Below are 22,350 nucleotides of genomic sequence, written 5' to 3'. Positions count from 1 at the left end.
TATATATATATCCTTAGTCACGTCCCCGAACTGCAAGCAGTTAAAAGCAAAATGTCGGACGCAGACCAAGAGTGGAAGCCCAAAGCCCGGCCGCAGTCGTTCGTGCCCCCTCCGTTTTTGTATACTTGACCATGAGCGCTCACCAGACCACACCAGGACCATGGCACAGGCTTTCTCCTCTGCGCTAGATTCGGCGTTTTCTCTCGACTCCGAAGTCGATTACCTTTCACAAACTATTGACCAAAAGTAAGTGCTTGAGCCCGCGACACTTGAGTGTCTGTATTTTTCGAAAGCACCCCAAAAGGGTTGAATCATAATATGCTAACGAGCGCATTGTAGGAAATTTCAAATGATCATTCAAAACCGAGAATTAGAAGAATTGCAGGCTCGAATCCGCCAAGCTGAAGAACGGCTGAAGGCGCGGCGATCAACCGTAGTGGAGGGAAACAAACCATCCGATGCACAGGCGGATGGGGGATATCAATCCACGGGTAAGTGGCGACCACTCCTCAAATCTGCAGCGATGAAGCTTTCTGACCGGATTCATGCCAGTAGAATCCACATCCTCGACGACATCCCCAACGGACACGGCAGGCCAGTACTCTAGCGGCGATGAACAACGGCAGCAGAAAGAGAACCAGCAGGAGGGACACAATTCCTGATTGACGGTCGCACGCCAGGGCTGGCGGATAGTATAATATTTGGCTAAAGAATGGAGTTCCGATGGGTTCGACTGCCACTGTTCTCGTCTCTAACCCATGATACTCTGACAGGCATGTCCGGAGGAATCGGTTCTGTTGGTTTGTTCTCCTGTTTCGCGTGTTTCCGGCTCGCGTCCATCAGGCGTAAGATGATTGAAGGCGTCTCTTTGATCCTGAACTCATGGCGGTGTAAACCCTGGCACCCGTAGCATCTGTTGGCGTATTCAGCCCGGTCAGCATATTCAGGTGTCCCGTCATGATTACGCCGGCCTAGAGCCAGGGTTTGCCCTGTTGTGACATATTATCGTTACTGTCATTGCCGTTGCCGTTTGACTAGTCATATACTGGCCTCAATCTTATATATCCGTCCTGACCCTCAAGATTCTGAAGTCGAACCCCGCACCCCGGCTAACCAGACCGAGTAAGGAAAAAGATAATTATTTATACCTGTGGATAGCCTTCGAAGACAGGTACAAGTAGTACAGATCGTCTATTTTTAACCAATGCTCACACAGAGTTCTAGAATGTGGCGAAATTAAGACATTGCCTCGATCACATTGATTCAGCGGCTTGAGACGACTAATAATCAGCGAAGTTTTCGCCGAGGAAGAGTGGATATGGGCCATTCCTCTCTCCTGCTAGTATACCTCAGTCACTGCATGGTCTGGATGATGTCAGTGGACTCTCGACCATCAATCTCCACCTCCAAACCCTGGAAACGGATCAGAAGTGTCCGAAACTCGACCGGCTCGCAGCCCAGACTTCATGACAGCTTAAATTCACGATAAAGCTGAGTTGTTGCCATGACCTGCCCGTAGTTGGCTCGGAGGGTCTCACAGGGCATTCGCAGACCAGGTGCTCCCTGGCCTCTCTTCCCTGCACCCCTCGCTCTCTTTCTCTTCCTCTCCTTCTCATCCTCCCCCTTCGTCATTTCTCGGTTTTTGAACCATTCCCACCATGGTCCTCATCAACAAGCAGAAATACACTTCCCGGGAAGAGCAGCGGCTGCAGGAAGACCGTGATCGCGTTAGATACTGGAAAAGATGGGGGCCTTACGTCGCAGAGAGGCAATGGGCTACCGGTACGATTTTTCAAGTCTCTTGATTCAATTTTAGCTATCATTTATTCGCTAGCGGCGTGGGAGAGAGTTATCTGAGCTGACAATCTGGTTTTGAGCTTCCCGCAGTCCGCGAGGATTATTCGTGAGTCTCCCCTCCATCCGCTCTTCTTTCTAGCTCCAATTCTTGACTATCTTTTGCTTTATCTGAGCTGCCTGTCGGAATGACGCGTTGTCTTGAGATACCTTGCTGACTCTTCATTTTCAGAGAAAATGGCGACGCTTGGAGCTGTAAGGAGCCTTTCCTTCCGACGACAACCCTGCGGAGCGAATCGCTGATCGCTTGTAGACTTTCCCCACGACCAGGCCCGTTCAAGGGCGTATCGATGGGGTGAGGACGGGATTGCAGGTGTGTGCGATACACATAACCTTCAGAATATTGCGTTTGCTTTTTGGAATGAGAAAGAGTACGTTTTTCCGACCACGGGATTGCATATGATGCCTGAAGCGGCCGCGCTCTAATCTTTCACCCTAATAGCGGCTTTCTTAAAGAACGACTATTCGGCTTGTCGAATCCGCAAGGGAATCACGGGGAGAGTGTCAAGGAAGCCCATTTTCATGTTGACAACACTCCTACAGTGGGTACACTCCAGGTCTAAACAGGCAGGCTTCTGTCATTCTAACCACTCCACACTGCAGCATTCGTACATGAAGTTCCTCTATAAATATCCTCAAAAGGAGTTCCCCTACCAGGATCTAGTTGACGAAAACGCTCGACGGGGCAAGCAGGACCGTGAATATCAAATCCTCGATACTGGGATATTTAATGACAACCGCTACTGGGATATCTTCATCGAGACAGCCAAGGAGGATGATGATGAGGATGAGCTCTTGTTCCGCGTGATTGCTTATAACAGAGGCCCCGAGCCGGCTCCTCTACACATAATACCTCACGTGTGGTTCCGAAATACTTGGTCCTGGGGCTACGACAATTCAGAGAAACCCTCCATACAACAAAGCGGTCTGCTAGCAGTCAAGACAAACCACAGTAAGCTGGGACAGCGCTATGTCCGCTTTGCCCCATCTCCGGCATTCGGGGACAGTCAGGAAGACGTCGTACCTCAAATGCTCTTCACCGAGAATGAGTCGAACAATAAAATTCTGTGGTACACCAAAAATGACCAGCCATACGTGAAAGACGCCTTCCATCGCCACATCGTCAATGGAGAAAAGGATGCGGTGAACACAGCCTACCAGGGTACGAAGTTCGCCGCTTGGTATGCGTTTAACGAGGGCGAGGGGGTTCCTCCCGGCGAGTGTGCGGTCGTTCGGTTTCGACTGTCGCGGAAAGTTGAGCCTTTTGTGGACGAGGAGGTGCTAGATGATGTTATCGAGCAGCGTAAGACCGAGGCCGACGACTTTTACTACCATATCAGCCCTCTCCCAATGAGCGACGATCTACGAAACATCCAGCGGCAGGCCTTTGCCGGCATGATGTGGACCAAGCAGTTCTATCACTTTGTCTGGGACCAGTGGGCGAATGGGGATCCGGGCCCGGTTGCCCCTCCCCCAGGGCGAAAGCAGGTCCGGAACCAGCAATGGAAGCATCTATATATGGATGATATCCTCTCGATGCCGGATTCGTGGGAATACCCTTTCTTTGCGGCGTGGGATACTGCCTTCCATTGTATTCCATTAGCGATGATTGATCCCGACTTCGCAAAGCGACAGTTAGACCTCCTCACACGTGAGTGGTACATGCATCCAAACGGTCAACTGGCTGCGTACGAGTGGAACTTTGGAGATGTCAACCCCCCCGTCCACGCATGGGCCGTTTTCAGGGTCTTCAAGATCGAGCGGAAGATGTACGGTCGACAGGATCTTGACTTCCTCGAGAGGGTGTTCCAGAAACTGCTTCTGAATTTCACATGGTGGGTCAACCGAAAGGATTCTGAGGGCAAGAACGTTTTCGAGGGTGGATTCCTTGGACTCGATAACATTGGGCTTTTCAACCGGTCTGAACCTCTTCCTACAGGTGGAGTTTTGGAGCAGGCTGACAGTACTGGCTGGATGGCCTTCTATTGCCTAAGCATGCTGAACATTGCCCTCGAACTGGCAAAACATCGCAGAATCTATGAAGACAGTAAGTCAATTTGTAATCTAAGAGGAGCACCCTCCTAACTCAACCCAGTTGCTTCTAAATTTTTCGAACATTTCATTCTGATCAGTGATGCCATGACCTTCAGGTCTGATGGACAGGAGAGTTCACTGTGGAACGAGGAAGATGGGTATTTCACCCCCAGTCAACCTATGTTAGGAGATATATCTAACAAATCCAGTTTCTATTATGATGCCATCTCGTACGGAGAACCGTGGACCCAGCAACTTCCTGTGCGGTCACTCGTCGGTTTGATTCCATTGTATGCCGTATCAACGCTCGAGCCAGAATTGATCAACAAATTCCCATCCTTCAAGCGCAGGCTGGAATGGTTCATTGAGAATCGCCAGGACGTGGCAGAACGAAATATCGCCAGCATGAAACACCGGGGGAAGGGAGAACGACTTCTCTTAGCCCTAGTAAGCAAAGACCGACTCGAGAAAATCCTCAAGCGAATGCTTGACGAGACCGAGTTTCTCTCCGAGCATGGGATCCGCTCAATGTCCAAATATCACGAGGACCATCCTTATTCCATGGAAGTCAATGGCCAGATGTTCCGGGTTAGCTACGTCTCAGGAGACTCGGATAGCGGCCTCTTTGGCGGTAACAGCAACTGGCGTGGACCCGTCTGGCTCTGTGTCAACTTCCTGCTCGTCGAGTCCCTCCTCCGCTTCTACATGTTCTACGGCGACGGCTTCAAGATTGAATGTCCGACTGGATCAGGGGATTACATGCACCTGGCTCAAGTAGCGGAAGAAATCCAACACAGGTTACAGCACCTCTTCGCGCGTAACGACGAAGGCCGTCGCGCCGTCTACGATGGCTCCGATCTTCTCGACTTTGACGAGCATTGGAAAGACTACATGTGGTTCCACGAATTTTTTGACGGCGACACCGGACGAGGCCTCGGTGCATCCCACCAGTGCGGCTGGACGGGTCTAATCGCTAAAATCATCCATGATACAGGGTACTCCCTTTCCCGCCTTCCCACCGCTTTCCCTCTCTCCTCTACATAAAGCAACCATACTAACATCGCAAAGCGTAAACTGCCGTCTGCCTCAAACACCCCGCTTCCCCTCCGCTGCAGCAAGCCACTACTTCGACGACATCTTCACCCGGTTTGCCCACGGCCACAGCCGCCGAGGCAGCAGCCACGGAAGCAGCAACGGACCATTTATCCGACGCTCTTCAACGAGCCGCTCAATCGGTAACAGGAGCGACTTCGAGTCCGCGTTAAACACGCCTGCACCCGAGACGCCTGTTGCCGACGACGACGCGGGGAAAGATGGGCACGGCGAGCGCGGTTTCGATGATCCTGTCTCGAAGTATGTTGAGAGCCAGCTCCAAAGGGTACGGAGCCAGGTCTCTATGGGGGTTTACGAGGATGAGTTTGAGACTCAAGTTGATGGGGCGGATGGGAATGGCAATGGGCCGTGATGGCCGGGGGCTATGATGGGACTGGCTGGGTAAAGAAGTCCGAGTTGAAGTGTCTGGTTAATTTAGACATAGTAGATATGGCTGCTGTAGATTTGGAGTCATTTGGTTCATTCTTTTGTTTTTGGTTGTTTGGTTATGCGGCTCAAGTTGACCATGGTTTGCTATTTATGTTTGGTTTGATATCTGTGAGGTGTCGGGGATTGGTTGCTGATTTTGAGCATGCATTTACATACTGCATCTTTGAAGTTGATGCATATATATGTCTCCTTTGTAGTGAGCAGAATTGTACCACTTCCATTATTTGCTCCGCCACGTGGATGTGCAAAGGCCCCGTATCTCCGCATCTTGAGGAAATTTTCAGTCGTCTATGATTGTCTGCTGGGTACTGGGGTCAGGCTGCCCCTGGTTGAGATGTGTTTGACCAGTTCAGCCCGTAGTCGGCAAACGTTAAGTATGTTATATTTGGTCTCTGTCTTTGGACACAAGAATGCAACTATCTTGTTAGCACAGCATCTTGCCAGAACTGCCCTAATAGGCGAGACAGAAGGCTTACTTATCGTTGCGGACTAAACCAGCGAATTCCGAGATCCAGGCGACCGTCATGGCCGCTTCGTGAATATCAACAGCCGGTCTATTATTATTGGAATTTTGCCGCTCCACTAAAAAGGGCCGACCCCGCTAGTGAAGGGCTTATTCTGGTTGACACGGCACGGTTTTCGAAGCCTACGGCGCTCACCCGTGCATTATTATTCAAGCAAATGCAGCCAGTCAGTGATTCTGTGAGTAGCAATTGCTTTGCTTGCATTTGGCCGTCGGTGATGTGATGGCACTAAAAACCAATTGTCGACTGTCTGGCTTGTAAGGTGAGGCGGCCACAGTTCGCTTCGCCTTCAGCTTGATCTTGCTGTACAGAGTCAGGTTGGCAACCTCCTTCCAGAGCCTGTCAATTGTGTTGCGAATCTGAGCGGCTGGGCCCAGGTCTCATTTCGCCTATTGACCAAGTCAATACAGAGACAGGGACAGCAGGAAGAGCTTTGTCCGCCGTCGAGGTGTCCAGCTTTGGCATGGCATGGCAGGGGGGTGATTCACATTGACGAGCGGAGTTGCTGTCGACGTAGTGGACCGACGGCCCTTGCTTTACTCTGCTGAGGTTGATCGTTTCGAATAGCATTGGCAAATGAGGCAAATCCAACGGAGTTAGGTTCTGCAAGAGCTATTGAGCGATTTCAAGTCTGGTCTCCAGCTGGAAAGACGCAGGGTCAACTCGAATCTTTGGTGCCGCAGAGGCTCGACGAGTTGTGCGGAAGACAAGGAACTGTGGTTGGTTTCGTGATTTGAGAGGCTGATTCGTGGTTTTCCATACTGAACTGGGCATGTATGTATTTAGGACCATGGCCCGCGCAGCTGCCTGTCTCCAGTCTGTCACGGGGGTGGATGTTGGGGTTCTGCTAAATGAGTCTGCCATTGTGTGAGCACAGGGAAGAGAAGAGGGAGACTGGATTTCTTTTGGACGATGGGCCGAGAGACGACGCAGAGGAACTGGACCACGGAGTAGGGGAATGGTGCACGAAGATATTGTAAGAAGGCTGAGAAAGCAGCAGGAATTGGTGGTCTCTGTGAGAAATGGAGAGGGAATAAATAACACAATCGGCATGGAATCCTCAAGTGAAGGCCTAGCCCTAAAAGCTGACCAGAAGGTCTGCAAGTGAATATAGTGATTTTCACATAGCCTGTAAGGCATAGAGGGGAAAGAGAAGGTATTCACTTGCATGGTCTCACGAGTTCCAAGACGTCGTCAGGCTTACTCCCAGCCATTGTTCCTACAAAGGGGCACTCAGGAGTATGCAAGCGAAATGGTCAAGGGCCTCCTCGTTTCTCTCCTCAAAGCTATAGTGATAGGTACGGTGTGTGGAAAGAAGATCGCGCTCCCGGAATTGTCTTTCATGTCGTACTCGAAAATTTCAGTCACCCAGGAATTGCTAACTGAGCGTCTACCGCTAAATCCAGGGCACTCTGGGAAGATGGGATTCGGTGCGCTGTCAGAAGAGATTATAGTCGAAATGTGGACTGTGGGCATTGTCGATTGGATGGTTTCTTAGGGCAGATGGAGAGCAATGTTTGAAACAAAGAGGAGGTTTAAGGCTGAGATTTGCCTCTGCCGTATCCAAAGTTTTGAAGTCATGGGAGACGAGTTCGATCCTGTGTTTCTGGAGAAAACCCGTTTGGGGACATAATTGTCATCCTCCAGCAGCAGGGTCGGGTTGACAACTTCCTTCCAGAGCCTGTCAATTCTGTTACGAATCTGAGCGGCCATTGGGGGAATCCAGAGAGAAGAAGTTGAGAAGAAAGAAGAGGAAAGAGGAGATGTCCAGTGTTAAACCAAGTGGTGGGAGGCGGGGGAGTTGGTCCGAATCCAAAGTGAAGAACTCAACCTTGGAAGATTTCACTCTTCCCACTCAGTCAGCTGGGTGGCGTATCCATGTTTCTTCATTGCTCCTTAGGACGCTGTCATAACGGAGCCAAACACTCAGGTCGAAGGTTCAACTTCTCGCAGCTTAGGACAAATTATTAGAGCTTTGATTGACCACGATGTCCTCGGCACTCGCAGATATGCTGTCAGGATTCCAGGACAGATAAGATGCAAGGACAATCCGAACTATGACCAAGAGCAGGATCTCCCTTCCCCAAGTCCACTGACGAAGCACATTGTGGTTATCAGATTCAAACAGATTCAAATACCATACTATTTTCTGCGCTCAACAGTAGCCCTGACGTCGTGCTAGTCTCGAACCCGCTTCCTGGTATAAATAAGTCAAAACACAGAGGCACCATCCCGCACTAGTACCACTACAGCCAGACATGCGAAATTCCTTACTCCATTCTCATCCGGAAATTCTAACCAAGCGATAGAAACTCAACAACTCAGTTCTGTCTATTCTTCACCAGAGCCAGAGTCCGAAATACGTCAAAGGACTCCAGAGCAGTGCAGCGGGGTTTGCTAGGGTACATAGGGAGAAACTATAGATAGATAGATATAGGAACAAAGGAGATACGATGCATGGCACTGATGGGTAATTTACAAAGCATCGGTGAGGGCCTTGTTGAGCTTGGCGATCTTGGACGAGACGCTCAAGTCGATGGTGCGGTCGCCGATCTCGACGACCAAGCCGCCCACGATCTCGGGGTTAACCTGTATCGGTTAGCATTTTTGTATTCCATTGAGAGGGAGAAGGAGGCTATGCGACGTACCTTAGGAACAACCTTCAGCTTCTTGCCCTGGCTGAACTCGGACTTGGCGACAGCCCTCTCAAGGCGGGTGAGGGTCTTGTTGTCGAGTTCCTATTTCAACTCGTTAATACCCCCACGCCAAAAGTCTGACTCAGAATGCGAGATGGAAGGGAAGGGAAGGAACACACTTGAGCAGAGGTAATTATCAACTCAATCTCACCGCGGTGAGCGCTCATCAGAGCAGCAAACTTCTCGGAGATATCACCAAGCAGACCTAGACGGTTGTTCTCGGCCAGAGTAGCGAGAAAGTTCTTCAGGATGTCGCCCTTGTCGGCACCAGCGATCTTCTGCAGCTCTGTGATGATAGCCTGCTTGTCGGCGGCGGTGAGGGTGGGCGTGGAGAGGATACTCGTGAGCTTGGGGTCGGCCTTGAGCGCGGCACCGAGGTTGATGAGGGCCTTGGAGGTTGCGTCGAGGGAGGAGGATTTGGCGGAGGCGGTGTACTAGAGAAATACGCGAGTCAATGTCAATTGAGTTCAGGTACTATTTTCCGCACGCTTTGCGAATTGTATGTCGGATCTGATGGTTGTTTGAGTGTTGGGGATATTGAAGGGTTTTCGGGTCAACGGGTCGAGTCGGTTCTGTTCTCGCGGGCTGGGTGCTGAAGGGAGGGGGCATACCAGAGCAGTGGCGTATGTGCCGTCAACACCGAAGAGGGAGACGGGAGGCTTGACTTCCTGGGCTGGGGTGGCATAGGTGCGCAGGCCGTTGAGGGCAGCAGTGCGAGGAACGGAGAACTGCTGGGCGGAGGCACGGAGGCCTGCGCGGGCAAGACGGACGGAGAACATGGCGATGACTGATGCGAGAGACAGAGCCCCAATGGAGAGGAAGAAGGGGGATTGAAAGAGCGTGGAATTGGACGCGAGACGGAGAGGAAGGTCGACGCACAAGAGGGGGTGCAAAGCGACGATGCTCTTCGGGCGACATCCAACTTCTCCCGGTCTGGTCACGTGAGATTCCGCAGCCGCCGAGAATTTCGGTCAATTTTCGAGGCTCAGTTTCAACAGTTGCTGCGGAGTGGACAACATCTCCATGTCTCGTGAATTTGCTGCTTTTCTGAAAATGCTTTCTAACTAGAGAGTCTGATATTAACCTGCCAACACCCTAACGCCGGACCCGTGCATTCGTTCTCAAACAGACTATTACTGACACAAATGGCCGATGAATACTCCCCATCAGTCACTTCGCAGCATGCTCTCCACTAGATCTCCCAACGGTCCCCAGAAATCTTTCCCACTCGCCAGCCGGTGCTCGTCGATAAAGAGCACATAATGCTTGAAACTGGTGTTCAGATGTGGTTCCAGTCCCAGGTGCACGATCACAGGGTAGTGATGGCAGTAAATGTGAGCATATACACGGTACATTCGCTTGAAGATCTGGCGAACAAGGCTGGAAAATGCCTTCGGAAATGGAACGCCTGGTGGTCTTCGAGTTAGCATCACCAATTGATGAAAGTTCGTCGGCGCAAGTACCTAATCGACTGGGAAACATTTGCTCGTTGTCAATATTCCCTTGAACCCAGCTCATGAGATGTTCAATGTACTCCGGCGCAGACATCTTCGTGGGACGCTTATAATTCTCCGAATCCTGCCAGAGATACTCGAACCTATCCATCCGTCAGCGCAATCCATGCCAACTCTCGATCAGGAACCTCATACTCATCGGTCGCTTTCATCTCCGGGCATGTTTGTGGCGAGCAGAATTCCGTAATGGCCCCGTAGAGTAGGTTTATCTGGTTGTAAAAGTCCACAACTGCAAAGAGGTCACCCAGTGAGCGCAGAGCAAGATGAAGATAGATGAAAGATCGCACCATTAACCGCTAACCACTCATTCACATCCTCACCCTCAGGAAGCATCACAGCCTTCCTCAAACTCCCACTGCCAAGTGTCGCCTCTGCAAACTGTCTCAGCTGATAACTAGTCGTCCCCTTGGCCGCTGAGCGCGGCTTGAAGGGCGCCCTCGTTCGGGCATTTCTGGGAGGCGTCAGTGCACAAAGGCCTTGCTTCAGGGCGCAAACAGCAGGCGATAAGTACGAAGGAGGCGTGGAAAGAGGAGCATGAGAGACATGAACAGTATTATAAGATGTAGAAGGGGGGAGGGCTTGTGGTTTGCGGGGAGGCGATAACGAGGCAGGAGGGGCTGAGTCGTCTGCAGCAGATATAGAGATCAAGGGGACGGACATGGTGGTGATGAACGAAGCCATTACTTCCCGATTGTTCCTCCGGCTTCAGCAACTAGATAAAGAGCGACTTCGGACGAGCGAGGGAGTCGGAATTCCTCCTTCCTTGATTCGTGCCCCTGCGGAATTCGACCGGACGGGTATTGGGTGGTCTGCGTGGAGGAATCTATCCTGTGTACATTCCAATGAAGATAAATTGGGTTAGTCTTCGGTCCTGTGCGATTGTTCCGAGGGACTTACCTCGAGAAACGAGCGGGCAGATTGCGAAGACAGGATGATGCGGCGTGGCGCTGAGCTCGAGGGGCTGCTGAAAGGAAGAGATGGCAGCTGAAGCCACCGAACCACAAGACTGGGCGCCGGGCAATTGTCTTCGGAAGGTACGAGAATGAGGAAGGTGCATCAGAGGACAAGAATTAAGAACTTCTGGAAAAAGAAACGACAGCAACCCGAAATTTCGTAAATTGCCTTCGATTTCGTGCATGGATCTCCGCAATTGCCCAAGATCGGAGCCATGGACGCGTGAGCTCCGCCACTTCGTTGCCCCGGCGATCATTTTAAAGGGTCACAGAACGCTCAAGACAGATGGTGGCACCCATTAATATGCAAGTGGATATTAGACTACTGCTATATACTTGATCATGCCCATATCACGGACGTCATTAATATTCATGGAGATGGATTCCTCAGCTCTATATCGAATACCCTTCGTTCTCCTCTGGCATCCGCTCCCGCACAGTCTCGCCATAGATCGTAATTGGAATCGCAACTTCGAACGATTCGCAGCCCAGATGCTCCATAGCCGACAGTGTAGTTCCTCGATCATCTTCTGATATCGCCTCTAGTAGTCGAGCCCCCGAAGGACCGGATCCCAGTTCATCCGGCACGCTGGTAGTCACGAATTCAAACCGGAGTTCCCATTCAATATTGACGCCGCTAGTGAGTATCGTCGGTGTAGCGGATATTGGTATTGCGGGGCTGAAAACAACCCTTGTAGAATAGAGAGTAATCTCAAAAAAGGATGCATGGACTCGACGCGTCGCTCGCCGAATGCTCGCATTAGATCGGACGGCCAAGTGCGGCCCTACTTTCTCTGAGCTCTCCAGTGTCGCCCGAAGTGCGTAGCATGGAAGGCCCGAATTGGCAAAGTTCACCGTCGCAATAAGGGTCTCGCCAAGCCTATGCGCAGGTCGATTGAGAACAACCACGGCGATTCGACGGCCCCCGCGCGCGATCTCGAAACGATTTGGGCTCTGAGAGGTGTTGCCCGCTTGATTGCTTCGAAGGATCGCCAGGTCAATGGCGTCTTTGCAAGACAACGGGCCCACAGATCGATCATAGCTTGGACTCCTCTCGGCGAGTGTCTCTGGTGGCTTGAGCAGACTGTTTCGGGACCGCTGTTCCAAGATTTCATCCACGTATGATAGGAATTCTGGGGCTGAGTTCCACATAGGTCGGCTGATGCTCTCGGCTTTCGGAACTAGCGAAGGCAAAGAGCCAACTTTCTGTACTCTTGCCTCGTCGCGAAGGACAACATGCGGACGCATCAGGTCATGTCCCAGGATGTTTCCTTGCGCTACGCCGAGTTAGCCGCCGCATCCCCTAATGGATAACGAAGATTTCCGAAGCACTTACCATTTACACCGCTAAACACACGGAACGGTATGCTGATGCGATTGACCCGCTGGGGTTCATTAGTCCCGCTAGGCCGCTGAGTCCCAATGACAAGGTTATAGGAAATCTTTATGGCTTTTCCCTTGTGACTTGCGGGAAGGCCGCTGGGTAAAGTAAAAGCAAATGAGAAAGACTGCTGCTCGCCCGGAGCCAGTCGAAGGTCGACAAAGAGAAGTGACTGGGGAGTCGACAACAAAGGGATAGATCTCGACGAGGACACGCCTCGCATTTCACGGAGCCCATCGAGGTCATTGTTCGAAAGAAGCCCACTGATTGACTCTTCTATCGCATTCCAGTTCAACGCGCCCCAGAATCCGCCGCCTTTCCGCCCTTTTTCACTCGGGGGCCTATCATTTGGTGTCGCGCGTGTATTCCCTGTACCACCAACGACACCTTGCCGCTTAACCTCTTCGAAAGCAGACTGGTTGATCAGAGAACTGTCGATTGTGAAGGATGCGCTGATCTGGGCATACCCCATAAGAAGCGCCTGCCCGTTGGAGATAGGTACCGGCGACTGCAAGCTAGACATGTGTCGGCTGTGGCGGGGGAAAACTGGGCGCAGCGCTGGACCAGAGTAATTCGTGTACTCCGACTGTAGAGTCTCCGAGGAGTTGTTGCTGACAGAGTAGAATTCGCCGCTACTCCTATGGCTCCCGCTCAAGCTGGAGGCCGACAAAACTTTCGCAGATTGGAGCAATTGACCTGGGGCGGCTAAGGACGAAGAAGAGTCCCTTGTACTAAGTCTTGCTGTTGCAGGTTTTCCTGATGGTTTGTCTGTTGATGCGGATGTAGGCGACGCCGCCGACGGGCCCGTACTTGTCTCATTCTCCGGTGGTGGGGGGAATTTGAAGTCTATAGGTGGTAATTGAGGTCTCCGTCCCGGCGCGCGTGGTACAGCTCGTCTTGTAGGACTAGCGCCAGATCCAGGCCCGCCGGGTTTATTCACCCCATCCACATCTACCTTCAGGCCGCCCGGGGATGGCGGAAGAGGTGCATCGAAGGGTGGGAAGCCACGGACTGGGCTCCGCAAGCCTATAATGGGGGAAACATTAGCCTGAGCAGTGCAATGTATAAAAGATCCAGGCGCATAAATACCTTTCGCATTTATATCCTCATACCCTTCATACCTTCTCGGTACGACTTGCAAGCTTGCAGAACGCCCGTGACCCCTCGCCGGCCTCGAATGGTTAAACTGAGATGGGGTCTTGGGCGTCTTATCGCCTGTCGTGGTTGAAGCTCCTCCCTCGCTATCGATTGAGAGTATGGATACTGATCTCTTATGTTTGTGGCCGGACGGGGGTCCATTCTGAGGCGTAGAGGGAGGCGGGAAGCTATGAGAGCCGATCAACGGCGAGCTCACGGACGAGGAAAAGCGATGTGAAGGACCTTTTTTCGGAGCGATAGGATACGAGGCTCGGTTTGGACTTTTGAAAGGATTGGAAGGGAGGCGGAGAGAAAACGAGTCTGAGCGAGGAGAAATCACACTCCGCGAGTGCTTCCTCTGATGCGGCGTTTGCGCATTGGCGGAATCTTCTGTCTTCTCCGCAACATTCTTGAATGTAATTGTGCATTCCACATCTTCTCCCGCGAATATAGATTGGTCTTTCCATTTCACGAAGACCTGGATGTCCGATGACATGGCGTGTAGCGGAGATCACCACATGGGTGGAACGAGTGAGCTTGGGCAGATGGTGGGTACCGGCCGCCACCTCACAGAACTGGGGGAAATGTGGGGATATAGATAGAGAGTGAGAAGAAACGTAGGATGCCCATTAAGGCATGATGGGAACACAATCCATTGTTGAGCGTTCAGTCGGAGGGAAGCGCAGTGGGAGGCTGTGGACCGACTGGTGATTGTCGAGGTCGAGTTGTCTCCGCGTCGGATCGGGGGGAGTTTTGGTGGTGACCTCAGTTGAGCCAGCCAGTCTGCTGACCGTACAACACTCTGGAGAACAGGGAAAACCACAAAAAGGCCTCTTTGCCTGGATTTATTTCTTATTCGCCTTGGACAAAATATTGTGTCCCTGTAGGAGAGGTAGGGGGTGAAAAGGTGTCTGGAGACGCCAGTAGTCGCCAATACTTCACGTTCCATTCACGTCACATGGAAGTCTTCCACTTTCGGTCAGCATTCCAGATGCCATTTTGACCGGATAAATATTGTTTTCAATGCATCGCTGATATTCAAACAGCCCAAAAGTTCTAGTATACATATAGTTTCAAGATGTGCTGCGCTTCTTCATGATCACACCTTTGCCTTCCTATCTCCGTACAAGAGCCGATTCGCATCAGTGAGATGGTCCGTCCGCTTAGTATGTGGCCGCAACCCCAGCTCAGAGAGATGGCTCCAGATCCGGTCGTGTCGCTTCTCCCACCGCTTCCGCCGGTCCTCCAGCTCCGCCGAGGAAGGACGCCACTTGCTCTTTAGAATTCTCCGAATAGCTTCCGGGGAGACCTTAAACTCTGCTGCAAGGACAGAGGTCGTGAATTTGCCGGGTGCTGTCGCATTCAGATGCCGTATCCCTTCCATGGCATCAGGCGAGAGTTTCTTCTGCGGACTCCATCCATGTGGAAACTTCCTTTTCAGAGCCTCTTTCTGGATTTCCCATGGCTCGAGCTTCTTCTCGGGCTGTGGTTCGGTCGTTGCTTGGTCCTTTTGTTTCGCCTTCTTTCCACCCTTTTTTGCATTGCGGTCGGTCCCTTCCCGTGCACTAGGAGGCTTCGTCTTGGTCTTCTTCGCGGGTGAGGGATGTGGACTTTGGGGAGGTTGATCGGTTGAAGCATTCAGGCTGTCAATGGTGGTAGGAAGGCCATCCCGGGAAGGCTCCGGCGGTTGGGACGGGGCAGCTGAAGCAACAGGAACGTCGCTGAGAGTTATTATGTTTCTGACTCTTTGGCGAGGCAGGGACAGTCTGTTCGGAAATCGGGTTGATCGTGTGCGAAGCTGCGGCGCAGGCTCTAATTGTAAAAGAGATCGGAGGACATTCGAGAGCGAAAGCCTGGCAGATCCAGGGCAAATACACGCCATTTTAAATAAACCGTGAAAACTATCAGATATGCTTCGGAAAGAAGGTCTATTCATCAGGAACAACAAGCTTGGCCTGTCGATGGACTGCGAGGAAATTCTAGTCTGGAGTCATGTGACAGTGTCCTACAAGCCCTACCAATCAGGACCAAGAGTTTTACTTCGAATTTCCTCGATTCAGACAGTGGGGGACATCCTCACCATCAGGCGCATAAACAGTTTCTCGGGCTTAGTGGTCCCAGATGCTCTGAAGGAGCGTTCTGACTCACCCAAAACCCCAATGCGCCACCTTCACTTTTCAGCCTGTGCATGCTGATATCCGTATAACTATGCGGATGAATTACGAGCCGCATCCTGCAACCCAGACTTGTTCAGTGAACTGGCGGATCCAATGACATTAATCAATGCTCGGTTGCGCCCGGCGTCTTTGTAATAACAATACGAGATTTCCTGTGCAATTCCTGGCCCTCTTTAGCTGGATTTATATTAATATATCAGGGTTGCTTGGCCTCCCATGGACGTCTTGGCCAACACAACGCCATTGGGCCTCTCGCGACATCATGCTCATCCCGGCGTAGCCTCGCTCGACCCCGCTCGAGGCTGGAAAAGAGCCTGGAGAGACTGATATGACGCCCTGTCCGGGGCCGCCAGCCCATATATGAGAGGCAAGAACGTTGCTTCATAGAGTCCGGCTTGCACTTCACGCTCAGAAGAATGAAAGCGATATCTATCCTCGTTCTCTCTGCGCTCGCCAGCGCGCGATCCTCGCATGATGGACTCGAAACATGCACCACTACCGGTTATGTAATCCCGGATCCGATAACGGCATTCGTCACTCCAACGGGGAATATTCCCAGCCCAACGATTTTGAGACCATCCCAGGGCGAGGTGGTAACCATTGGGCAGCCATACACAATTGAATGGACTCCGCAGACAGAATCCGGACATATTTCGCTTGAGCTCCATTCCGAGCGAGGATCCGGTAATGGGCTCCTCCCGTGTGGTTACGGATGTACAGGATGGGCGATCAACACCGAATGCCGGAAGCTTAGCCCGCTGTGGCTTCCAGAGGGGGAGACCAGTGTCGGTAGGTTCCGGATGCATATGTAGGATCATGTTAGGACCGAGATCATTAACTCCCACACTGGTAGTGTGGAATATCGCAAACGACACCGAATATGAATCCCATAGGGATCGCGACGGAAGCCCTTATTGGAATGTGCTGGTCGTGTACGTCGGCGCGAATTTCGGGACTTCTCAGAACGCTCGATGGCACGCGGAAACGAGAAACTTCTCATTCGTCAATCCGTGGGCGAATGTATCGTCGTCCTCTTCGGTGGTCAGTCTACCGACGTCTACGTCTCTTTCGTCCACGAGTACAGATGAAGCAACAGAGACCATGACCGAGACAGAGGAAGCAATGGAGACGGAGACGGAGACGGGCGCGAGGGTGGCAACGCCGACGGGAGCTGCGTCTTCAATGTTCTATCAATGGAGGAATGTTCTGTTAAATGCGTTTCTTTCTGCTTTCTTGTGACTGTCTGAGCGGCCCGGTTGGTGGATAAAGGTGTAGCGGAAAGCCGCCGAGTGACAGGAACGCAGGACCGCCAGGGCCGAGCGGAGCACATCCTCTTTGGGAGCCTGGAGAGAATCCCGGCTCTCCAAGTCCAATCATGGAAGCTTCTCAAAGCGTGTCATGCAGGGGTTGGGAATGACGTTATCGGAGGGTTAGATGGTGCACTGTGAGCACAATAATTCAATCACAGCAGATTCATGATCTTGCAAACCAGGGCCTGGTAATCCAGCCTAGCCAAGGGTGGGCAAAGTGCGCGAGTCTCCTGAAACAGGCCAATCTGGCCTGCTTCTTGCATGGCCATTGACACCCGATAAACGTGGTGTCTCAGTTCCGTGGCCCTGGATGGTCTCTTGGAATGATTCTGGGAGCGCTTCCATGGCCGAGAAGATCTCTGATGAGCCGACTTCCAGGAAGAGTTTAGGCAAGGGCGTGAAAGCGTTGGGTTGATCATTCGTTTCTCTCGGTTGGTCTTCCAGGGGACCACCGCATTCGTCTTCGAATACGAGGGATGTCTCGGATGTACCTTTCGTCGTATGAGCCAGCTGGACTTCATAAGATTGTGTCCGGCCTTCCATTGTTATGATTTAACTGTTGATATCCGGAAGATCGCCCCCAGACTCCATCAAAATGCGCATGTCTACCCTCTTCTCCCTGCTCTCCGCAGTCTCCGCTGTCGTCGGCGAGGACTACACTGCCACGAAGCTCACCCAGCTCCAGAATAGCAACACATGGATCAACAACCTCCTTCCCCGCGGCGACACCGGATACATTCTGCTGGCCGAGAGATGGGAAGGTGCAGTTTCCATGTTCGACTCGTTCCACCAGCACGGCGGCCCCGTTAGCCTGGGCCGAGTCAACCAGCAACAGAGCGTCGGCATCGTCGAGCTCTCCACCAACGTCTACGGCGTCACCGGGTGGTCCGAGGATGGCGGCGAAACCGTGCCCATAGTCGCGATGTACAAGCTTAACCTCACGAGCCCCCAACCCGTCCTGGACAACGATGACTACGATCTCCAGGCGCCCGTCTCCGGCCTCCTCAAGGGCGCCGCGGCGATCAACCCGACCATCTCCTTCCAGGCCGATATCGCCGGCTATCTCCTCCGCTTCAACTGGGTCACTGGCGAAAACGGTGGCGTCTACCCCACCCCCTCTGGTATCACCCCCGGTATCAGCGGTCTCGGCTACCGCGAACCCTACCTCTACTTCAGCAACACCGAGGAAGGAACTTTCAACCGTGTCGAGGTCGATCAGGACGGCGAGCTGGTCGGCGAAGTTGAGACGCTGGTCGAGTCGCCCGACCTTGTTGGCTCCGGGGACTTTGCGCTGTCGCACTGGAACGAGGATGCCTTTGTGACGAACCCGGAGCTGGGCACTCTTCTGCGGATCGATTTGGACGAGAAGACCGTAAGCGTTGTCTCGGCGGGTACTATTCCCGCGCCTGTTGCTGCTAAGTTTGCGCCCTGGGGTGGGTTGCTCGTAGCTGCGAATGTGACTGAGACGGAGGGGTCGAGTATTTGGTCTGTTGCTGTTCCTGATGAGCCCACTCAGTAGGCTTCACGGGGATAGAGGCCGTGAATAATATTTGGGTACGTAAGGGTGGGCAGGTAGTTGCAGTAATGGACGGCCAAGTTGTGGTGTGTGTGATATAACCAAGCGCAGACCGTCTCCTTCTCGTCAGAACTTGTAAGGTATCTTCATCTGTGTTAAAAGGCAATCTATAGCGTTTAGAGACAGCATGCCCATAATGTTTTTACTTCAGCCAAAATTTGCCATACAGTCTCAAGATCTATAAGAGGAGCCAGATTTCTATAAGTGCTACTCTCTATCTGAACAATAAATGAGCGCCAACTATGGCTGAGGCTAAAGTCGCGGGCTATACATGTTATCTAACGCCAACTCAGTGTGCATGTAAATGAATGATCATCAAATGGAGCCCTTGAGTAAAGATCCGACCGCAGTAAACATTTGGCCCCCAGTCAAACGCCATCAAACCATTTATACTCCATCGCTTGACGCGCCGTAATCCGTCTCCCCGGATCAAAGGACGTCATGGCGCAGACAAGACTTTTGAAGTTATCTTCGACACCATTCCAGAGCGCGAAAGGCTCGCACGGGTTCTCCTGGTTGAATCCGTCCCGAGTCACTTCAAACACCCGAACCCACGGGTTATTGTCACCAAGATGCTTCAAAAACCCATTCAGCCCGTCTTCATCTGCGAAGTAGGAGATCTGGCGCTCGATTATGATAGCGAGGCGGTCAACGCCCTCTTCCAGCTCGTCTTCTCGAACTGCGAAGATGATGCGCTTGTAAACGGCGCAGATGCACTAGCCGGCTATGGGGTTACCAGGTGAGCTTGGGGATTCCGTGATAGAAGAACTTACAAGAAGCGCGAATGAGAAGATATCTGATGGTTTGTTGACGGGCCCTCTTGCGTGGGCTTCGGGGCTCCTCCACATCCAGTTGCCTGGCTGTTTCCCGACCATATCGCAGCCGGGAGGAATATGAGCTGCGTCTTCGATGTCACCAAGCTGAACTTGGTGAACAATAATCTCATCTTGGCGATTCTCCCAGTTAACAAACACATTGTATGCTTTTATATCTATGCAGAGTAAGTTGTTTTCCAGGTATTCCAAAAGAGAAGCAGGGAAAATACCTGTGTGAACAATATCCTGGTCATGAAGCTCAGCAAGCCCAGTAAGGGCACTCTTGAGAATTCTTTTGATTACCACAAGGGGCAAGTTCTCTTGAGCAAGAGTCAAGAGATGACCCGTGAAGTGTTCGAATACAAACAAAGACTTGTCAGGGATAGTGTCCACAGCAAACCGGACGTGGCCTGCATTTTCCACGTAGGCGATTATTGACTTCTTGGAGATATTCAAAGTTGACGGGATGTATGTATTTCAATATAAACTTGCGACCATCCGCGCTAAGCAAGTATAAGAATATCAGCATGGGGAGAGTTGGGTGTGTGTCTACTCACGAAGCATGATAGACTTGATGGGGTGGAGACGCTTCCTCCTGCAAAACATGCTCGATGGTGTAAGTGCGACCGGATAGGCCGGTATGCTGTGTGAAGAGTAGAGGGTTGCTTGCTTTTATGCTGGTTGTGCGATGGAAAGGAGGCTTTGATTCTGGGATTGATGTGCGCGCTCAAGCACATTTGACTTTCGCAAAAGCGGCTCGCTCGAAGAATCGGAGACTTTGGTGTCAACTTGGAGGCGGAGAGGGTAAGAATCGTATGAAGTTCTTTGAATTCATTCTCCGGAAAGATGGATGTCCCCGTAAGCTCAGGATGAGTTAGTGTTTGTTAGGTGACAATGGTCAAGCGCTTTGCCGAGTCTGCGTGGTGGTTTGAAAGCTGATCCGTAGAGTATACTAAGTTCTATAGTTCTACCTTAATTGAAAGGGGAGGTAAACCCGTAAATCCTCCTAAATTATTGCTCCTTTTTAGCAACTCCCCGAAGGCCCCGGGCCCTTGATAGAATACCCACTTCGATCCATTTCATCATATACCTACCTACCTCCTCCCAATTCCCGCATCTCGCCACATTCCAACCACCCAACCCGCCAAGCCGCCAACACGTCGCAAAGCTATCATTCAGCTTTACAATTCTTTTCAACCCGCCTTAGGATTAACGGCCAGCCGTGCCCCATCACACCACCTCCAGATTATATCGCACTTCTCTCTGCTCTGGGCGTGCATGGTCACAGATTATTACAAACACTTTGGCGATGCGGACTTCGTCACATGATTCCTGCCTGTGATTGCTAGCGTACTCGACACCTTCGATCGCCCATCGACGAGGTAGCTGGCCTCAGTTTTCTGGCGACTGGACTTTTGTCGATTGGGCGGTGGCCTATCAGCCCATTGGCATCCCGCCGGCCCATGCAACCGGTTTCTGGACCTATACGATCCAGCTATACGCTTATACTTTACAAAGGCTGAGCTTATTAGAGCTGTGCCTTGGTAGGTCATCGCGTGCTGCTGATTATACTCAACGAGCCGAGTCCATCGTGGAAGCTGTCCGAGTCCACTGCTATGATGGCGAATACTTCACGGACAGTCTGGTTCAACTAGCCGACTCGAGCCGTTACAGCGAGCACAGCCAGATTTGGGCAGTTCTATGTGGCGCCATTGCCGGAAAGGATGCCGTCTAATTTTTAAAACGTACACTCGCAGCCTTGCGGTACGATGAAACTCAGGGCCGGAAATTCACAGGGTTGTCGATAACAATGGCATTCTACAGCCTGCGCGCCCTATCAGCCGTTGACAGCGGAATGTACGAAGACCACTTCCTTGAGTTCTGACTGCCGTGGAGGAGGCAGCTCGCCCTGAATACGACCACCTGGGCTGGGGACTACATAACGCAGAGATCGGACTATCATGTGTGGGAGAGTCTGCCACTGCATGAGTTCACTGCTGAAGTTGCAGGGTTGAAGCCTGTGATGAGTGATGGTGAGAGAGTCCCGGTATTCAAGTCACGGGTCCGCTTGTTCAAAGTGTTCGAGGCAAAGGTTCCCGTGGGCGGTTTAGCTGAGAAGGCGATAGTCGCCTGTGTGAGATGGGATCGGAATGGTGATGGTATGGTGAACTTATCTCTTTCATGGGAGGGATATGAGGGCTTAAAAGAGAGTGATCCATCATTTGTTCGCATTTACATACCCCATGGGCAACAGGAGACCATCAAGCTGTTGGAGGACAGGAGATGGCAAGTGACGCTCGGAAGTTGGATTCACGTCCGATTTCTGCCTCAGGCTGGAGATCTGAGCCTTAGTGCCTGAGTACCGTCGATAAAGTCCGATTGGTGTCTCCACAATCCACGGTACGATTCCACATTCTCCATGAACCTGTCCAACCTCCAAACATTCCAGTCCATTCAATTCTCGCTTCAGCTTTGTTTTCTTTTTATCGGGGACGCCATACTGTCGAGATAAATATACTGTAAGTCCAGGACTCATCTTCTCCATAAACTCTCTTGTACTGGACCTCTCCCTCGTCCATCCCAAAGCGCCCCAGCCTCCTGCTGTACTGCAGAGTACTTCAAGGAGTTCGCGCCAAGACCTCAGCTCGTCCGTGCTTTGGCTGCTTCTCCTCCCGCTAAATTCAAGCTGCTGTTGGGAAAGCTGCCCTGCACCCTGCTCCTCGTTCCTTGATCTCTCATCCTTAGCTTGAACCCCAGTCTTTTCACCTCCTTCTTAGCTTCCTCTACTCTCCTTTACCATCCTCGCAGTCACTCATTTGGATGCATTTTGTTTTGAC

At 51.8% G+C, this 22,350-nt stretch overlaps 8 protein-coding genes across 8 annotated transcripts; 3 read left to right on the top strand and 5 right to left on the bottom strand.

Moving 5' to 3' along the window:
* Positions 1-51: 51 nt before the first annotated feature.
* Positions 52-662, top strand: BJX67DRAFT_376545 (uncharacterized protein; the record flags this gene model as incomplete). The annotated part of the gene is made up of 4 exons (XM_071031899.1): positions 52-98; positions 157-246; positions 340-491; positions 556-662. 4 exons carry the CDS (start codon positions 52-54, stop codon positions 660-662), a joined length of 396 nt encoding a protein of 131 aa, XP_070891731.1.
* Positions 663-1,328: 666 nt separating this feature from the next.
* On the top strand, positions 1,329-5,463 carry BJX67DRAFT_17348 (uncharacterized protein). Its single transcript, XM_071025111.1, has 9 exons — positions 1,329-1,782; positions 1,888-1,903; positions 2,027-2,049; positions 2,108-2,225; positions 2,297-2,396; positions 2,458-3,901; positions 3,950-4,046; positions 4,098-4,883; positions 4,957-5,463. The coding sequence occupies exons 1-9, from the start codon at positions 1,659-1,661 to the stop codon at positions 5,351-5,353; spliced, it is 3,105 nt and encodes a 1,034-aa protein (XP_070891730.1). The 5' UTR covers positions 1,329-1,658; the 3' UTR covers positions 5,354-5,463.
* Positions 5,464-8,429: 2,966 nt separating this feature from the next.
* On the bottom strand, positions 8,430-9,429 carry BJX67DRAFT_376543 (F1F0 ATP synthase subunit 5; the record flags this gene model as incomplete). Its single annotated transcript, XM_071031898.1, has 4 exons — positions 8,430-8,543; positions 8,603-8,692; positions 8,770-9,084; positions 9,262-9,429. The coding sequence occupies 4 exons, from the start codon at positions 9,427-9,429 to the stop codon at positions 8,430-8,432; spliced, it is 687 nt and encodes a 228-aa protein (XP_070891729.1).
* A 157-nt stretch (positions 9,430-9,586) lies between these two features.
* BJX67DRAFT_340276 (Mob1/phocein family protein) lies at positions 9,587-11,083 on the bottom strand. Its single transcript, XM_071027774.1, has 4 exons — positions 10,452-11,083; positions 10,300-10,393; positions 10,114-10,247; positions 9,587-10,058 (listed from the first exon to the last, which is right to left on the bottom strand). The coding sequence occupies exons 1-4, from the start codon at positions 10,843-10,845 to the stop codon at positions 9,817-9,819; spliced, it is 864 nt and encodes a 287-aa protein (XP_070891728.1). The 5' UTR covers positions 10,846-11,083; the 3' UTR covers positions 9,587-9,816.
* A 285-nt stretch (positions 11,084-11,368) lies between these two features.
* On the bottom strand, positions 11,369-14,432 carry BJX67DRAFT_17227 (putative intracellular protein transport protein (Sat1)). The gene is made up of 3 exons (XM_071025103.1): positions 13,588-14,432; positions 12,454-13,524; positions 11,369-12,394 (listed from the first exon to the last, which is right to left on the bottom strand). Exons 1-3 carry the CDS (start codon positions 14,129-14,131, stop codon positions 11,511-11,513), a joined length of 2,499 nt encoding a protein of 832 aa, XP_070891727.1. The 5' UTR covers positions 14,132-14,432; the 3' UTR covers positions 11,369-11,510.
* A 302-nt stretch (positions 14,433-14,734) lies between these two features.
* Positions 14,735-15,517, bottom strand: rrg9 (mitochondrial ribosome assembly protein RRG9; the record flags this gene model as incomplete). Its single annotated transcript, XM_071030739.1, has 1 exon — positions 14,735-15,517. One exon carries the CDS (start codon positions 15,515-15,517, stop codon positions 14,735-14,737), a length of 783 nt encoding a protein of 260 aa, XP_070891726.1.
* Positions 15,518-17,519: 2,002 nt separating this feature from the next.
* BJX67DRAFT_17116 (uncharacterized protein) lies at positions 17,520-18,817 on the top strand. Its single transcript, XM_071025098.1, has one exon. The coding sequence runs from the start codon at positions 17,718-17,720 to the stop codon at positions 18,639-18,641; it is 924 nt and encodes a 307-aa protein (XP_070891725.1). The 5' UTR covers positions 17,520-17,717; the 3' UTR covers positions 18,642-18,817.
* A 249-nt stretch (positions 18,818-19,066) lies between these two features.
* Positions 19,067-20,119, bottom strand: BJX67DRAFT_376537 (putative calcium/calmodulin dependent protein kinase; the record flags this gene model as incomplete). The annotated part of the gene is made up of 5 exons (XM_071031897.1): positions 19,067-19,414; positions 19,472-19,689; positions 19,744-19,954; positions 20,009-20,016; positions 20,071-20,119. The coding sequence occupies 5 exons, from the start codon at positions 20,117-20,119 to the stop codon at positions 19,067-19,069; spliced, it is 834 nt and encodes a 277-aa protein (XP_070891724.1).
* Between the last annotated feature and the right edge of the window lie 2,231 nt (positions 20,120-22,350).

Source organism: Aspergillus lucknowensis (assembly GCF_044049455.1).
Source record: "Aspergillus lucknowensis strain CBS 449.75 chromosome Unknown BJX67scaffold_1, whole genome shotgun sequence".
Classification (NCBI taxonomy): Eukaryota; Fungi; Ascomycota; class Eurotiomycetes; order Eurotiales; family Aspergillaceae; genus Aspergillus; species Aspergillus lucknowensis.
Note: the sequence above shows the minus strand (reverse complement) of the source record. Positions and strands in the feature narration are given on the sequence as shown.

Bases quoted from the DNA above. Each gene is read 5' to 3' on its own strand.
- BJX67DRAFT_17348 (XM_071025111.1), top strand. From the start codon at position 1,659: ATGGTCCTCATCAACAAGCAGAAATACACTTCCCGGGAAGAGCAGCGG. The intron at 3,902-3,949 runs GTAAGTCAATTT...AACTCAACCCAG, and splicing joins TCGCAGAATCTATGAAGACA to TTGCTTCTAAATTTTTCGAA. The intron at 4,884-4,956 runs GTACTCCCTTTC...AACATCGCAAAG, and splicing joins AAAATCATCCATGATACAGG to CGTAAACTGCCGTCTGCCTC.
- BJX67DRAFT_340276 (XM_071027774.1), bottom strand. From the start codon at position 10,845: ATGGCTTCGTTCATCACCACCATGTCCGTCCCCTTGATCTCTATATCT. The intron at 10,248-10,299 runs GTATGAGGTTCC...ACGGATGGATAG, and splicing joins GAGATGAAAGCGACCGATGA to GTTCGAGTATCTCTGGCAGG. The intron at 10,059-10,113 runs GTACTTGCGCCG...GAAGACCACCAG, and splicing joins AATGTTTCCCAGTCGATTAG to GCGTTCCATTTCCGAAGGCA.
- BJX67DRAFT_17227 (XM_071025103.1), bottom strand. From the start codon at position 14,131: ATGTCATCGGACATCCAGGTCTTCGTGAAATGGAAAGACCAATCTATA. The intron at 13,525-13,587 runs GTATTTATGCGC...CCCCCATTATAG, and splicing joins TGAGGATATAAATGCGAAAG to GCTTGCGGAGCCCAGTCCGT. The intron at 12,395-12,453 runs GTAAGTGCTTCG...AACTCGGCGTAG, and splicing joins TGTGTTTAGCGGTGTAAATG to CGCAAGGAAACATCCTGGGA.
- BJX67DRAFT_17116 (XM_071025098.1), top strand. From the start codon at position 17,718: ATGCGCATGTCTACCCTCTTCTCCCTGCTCTCCGCAGTCTCCGCTGTC.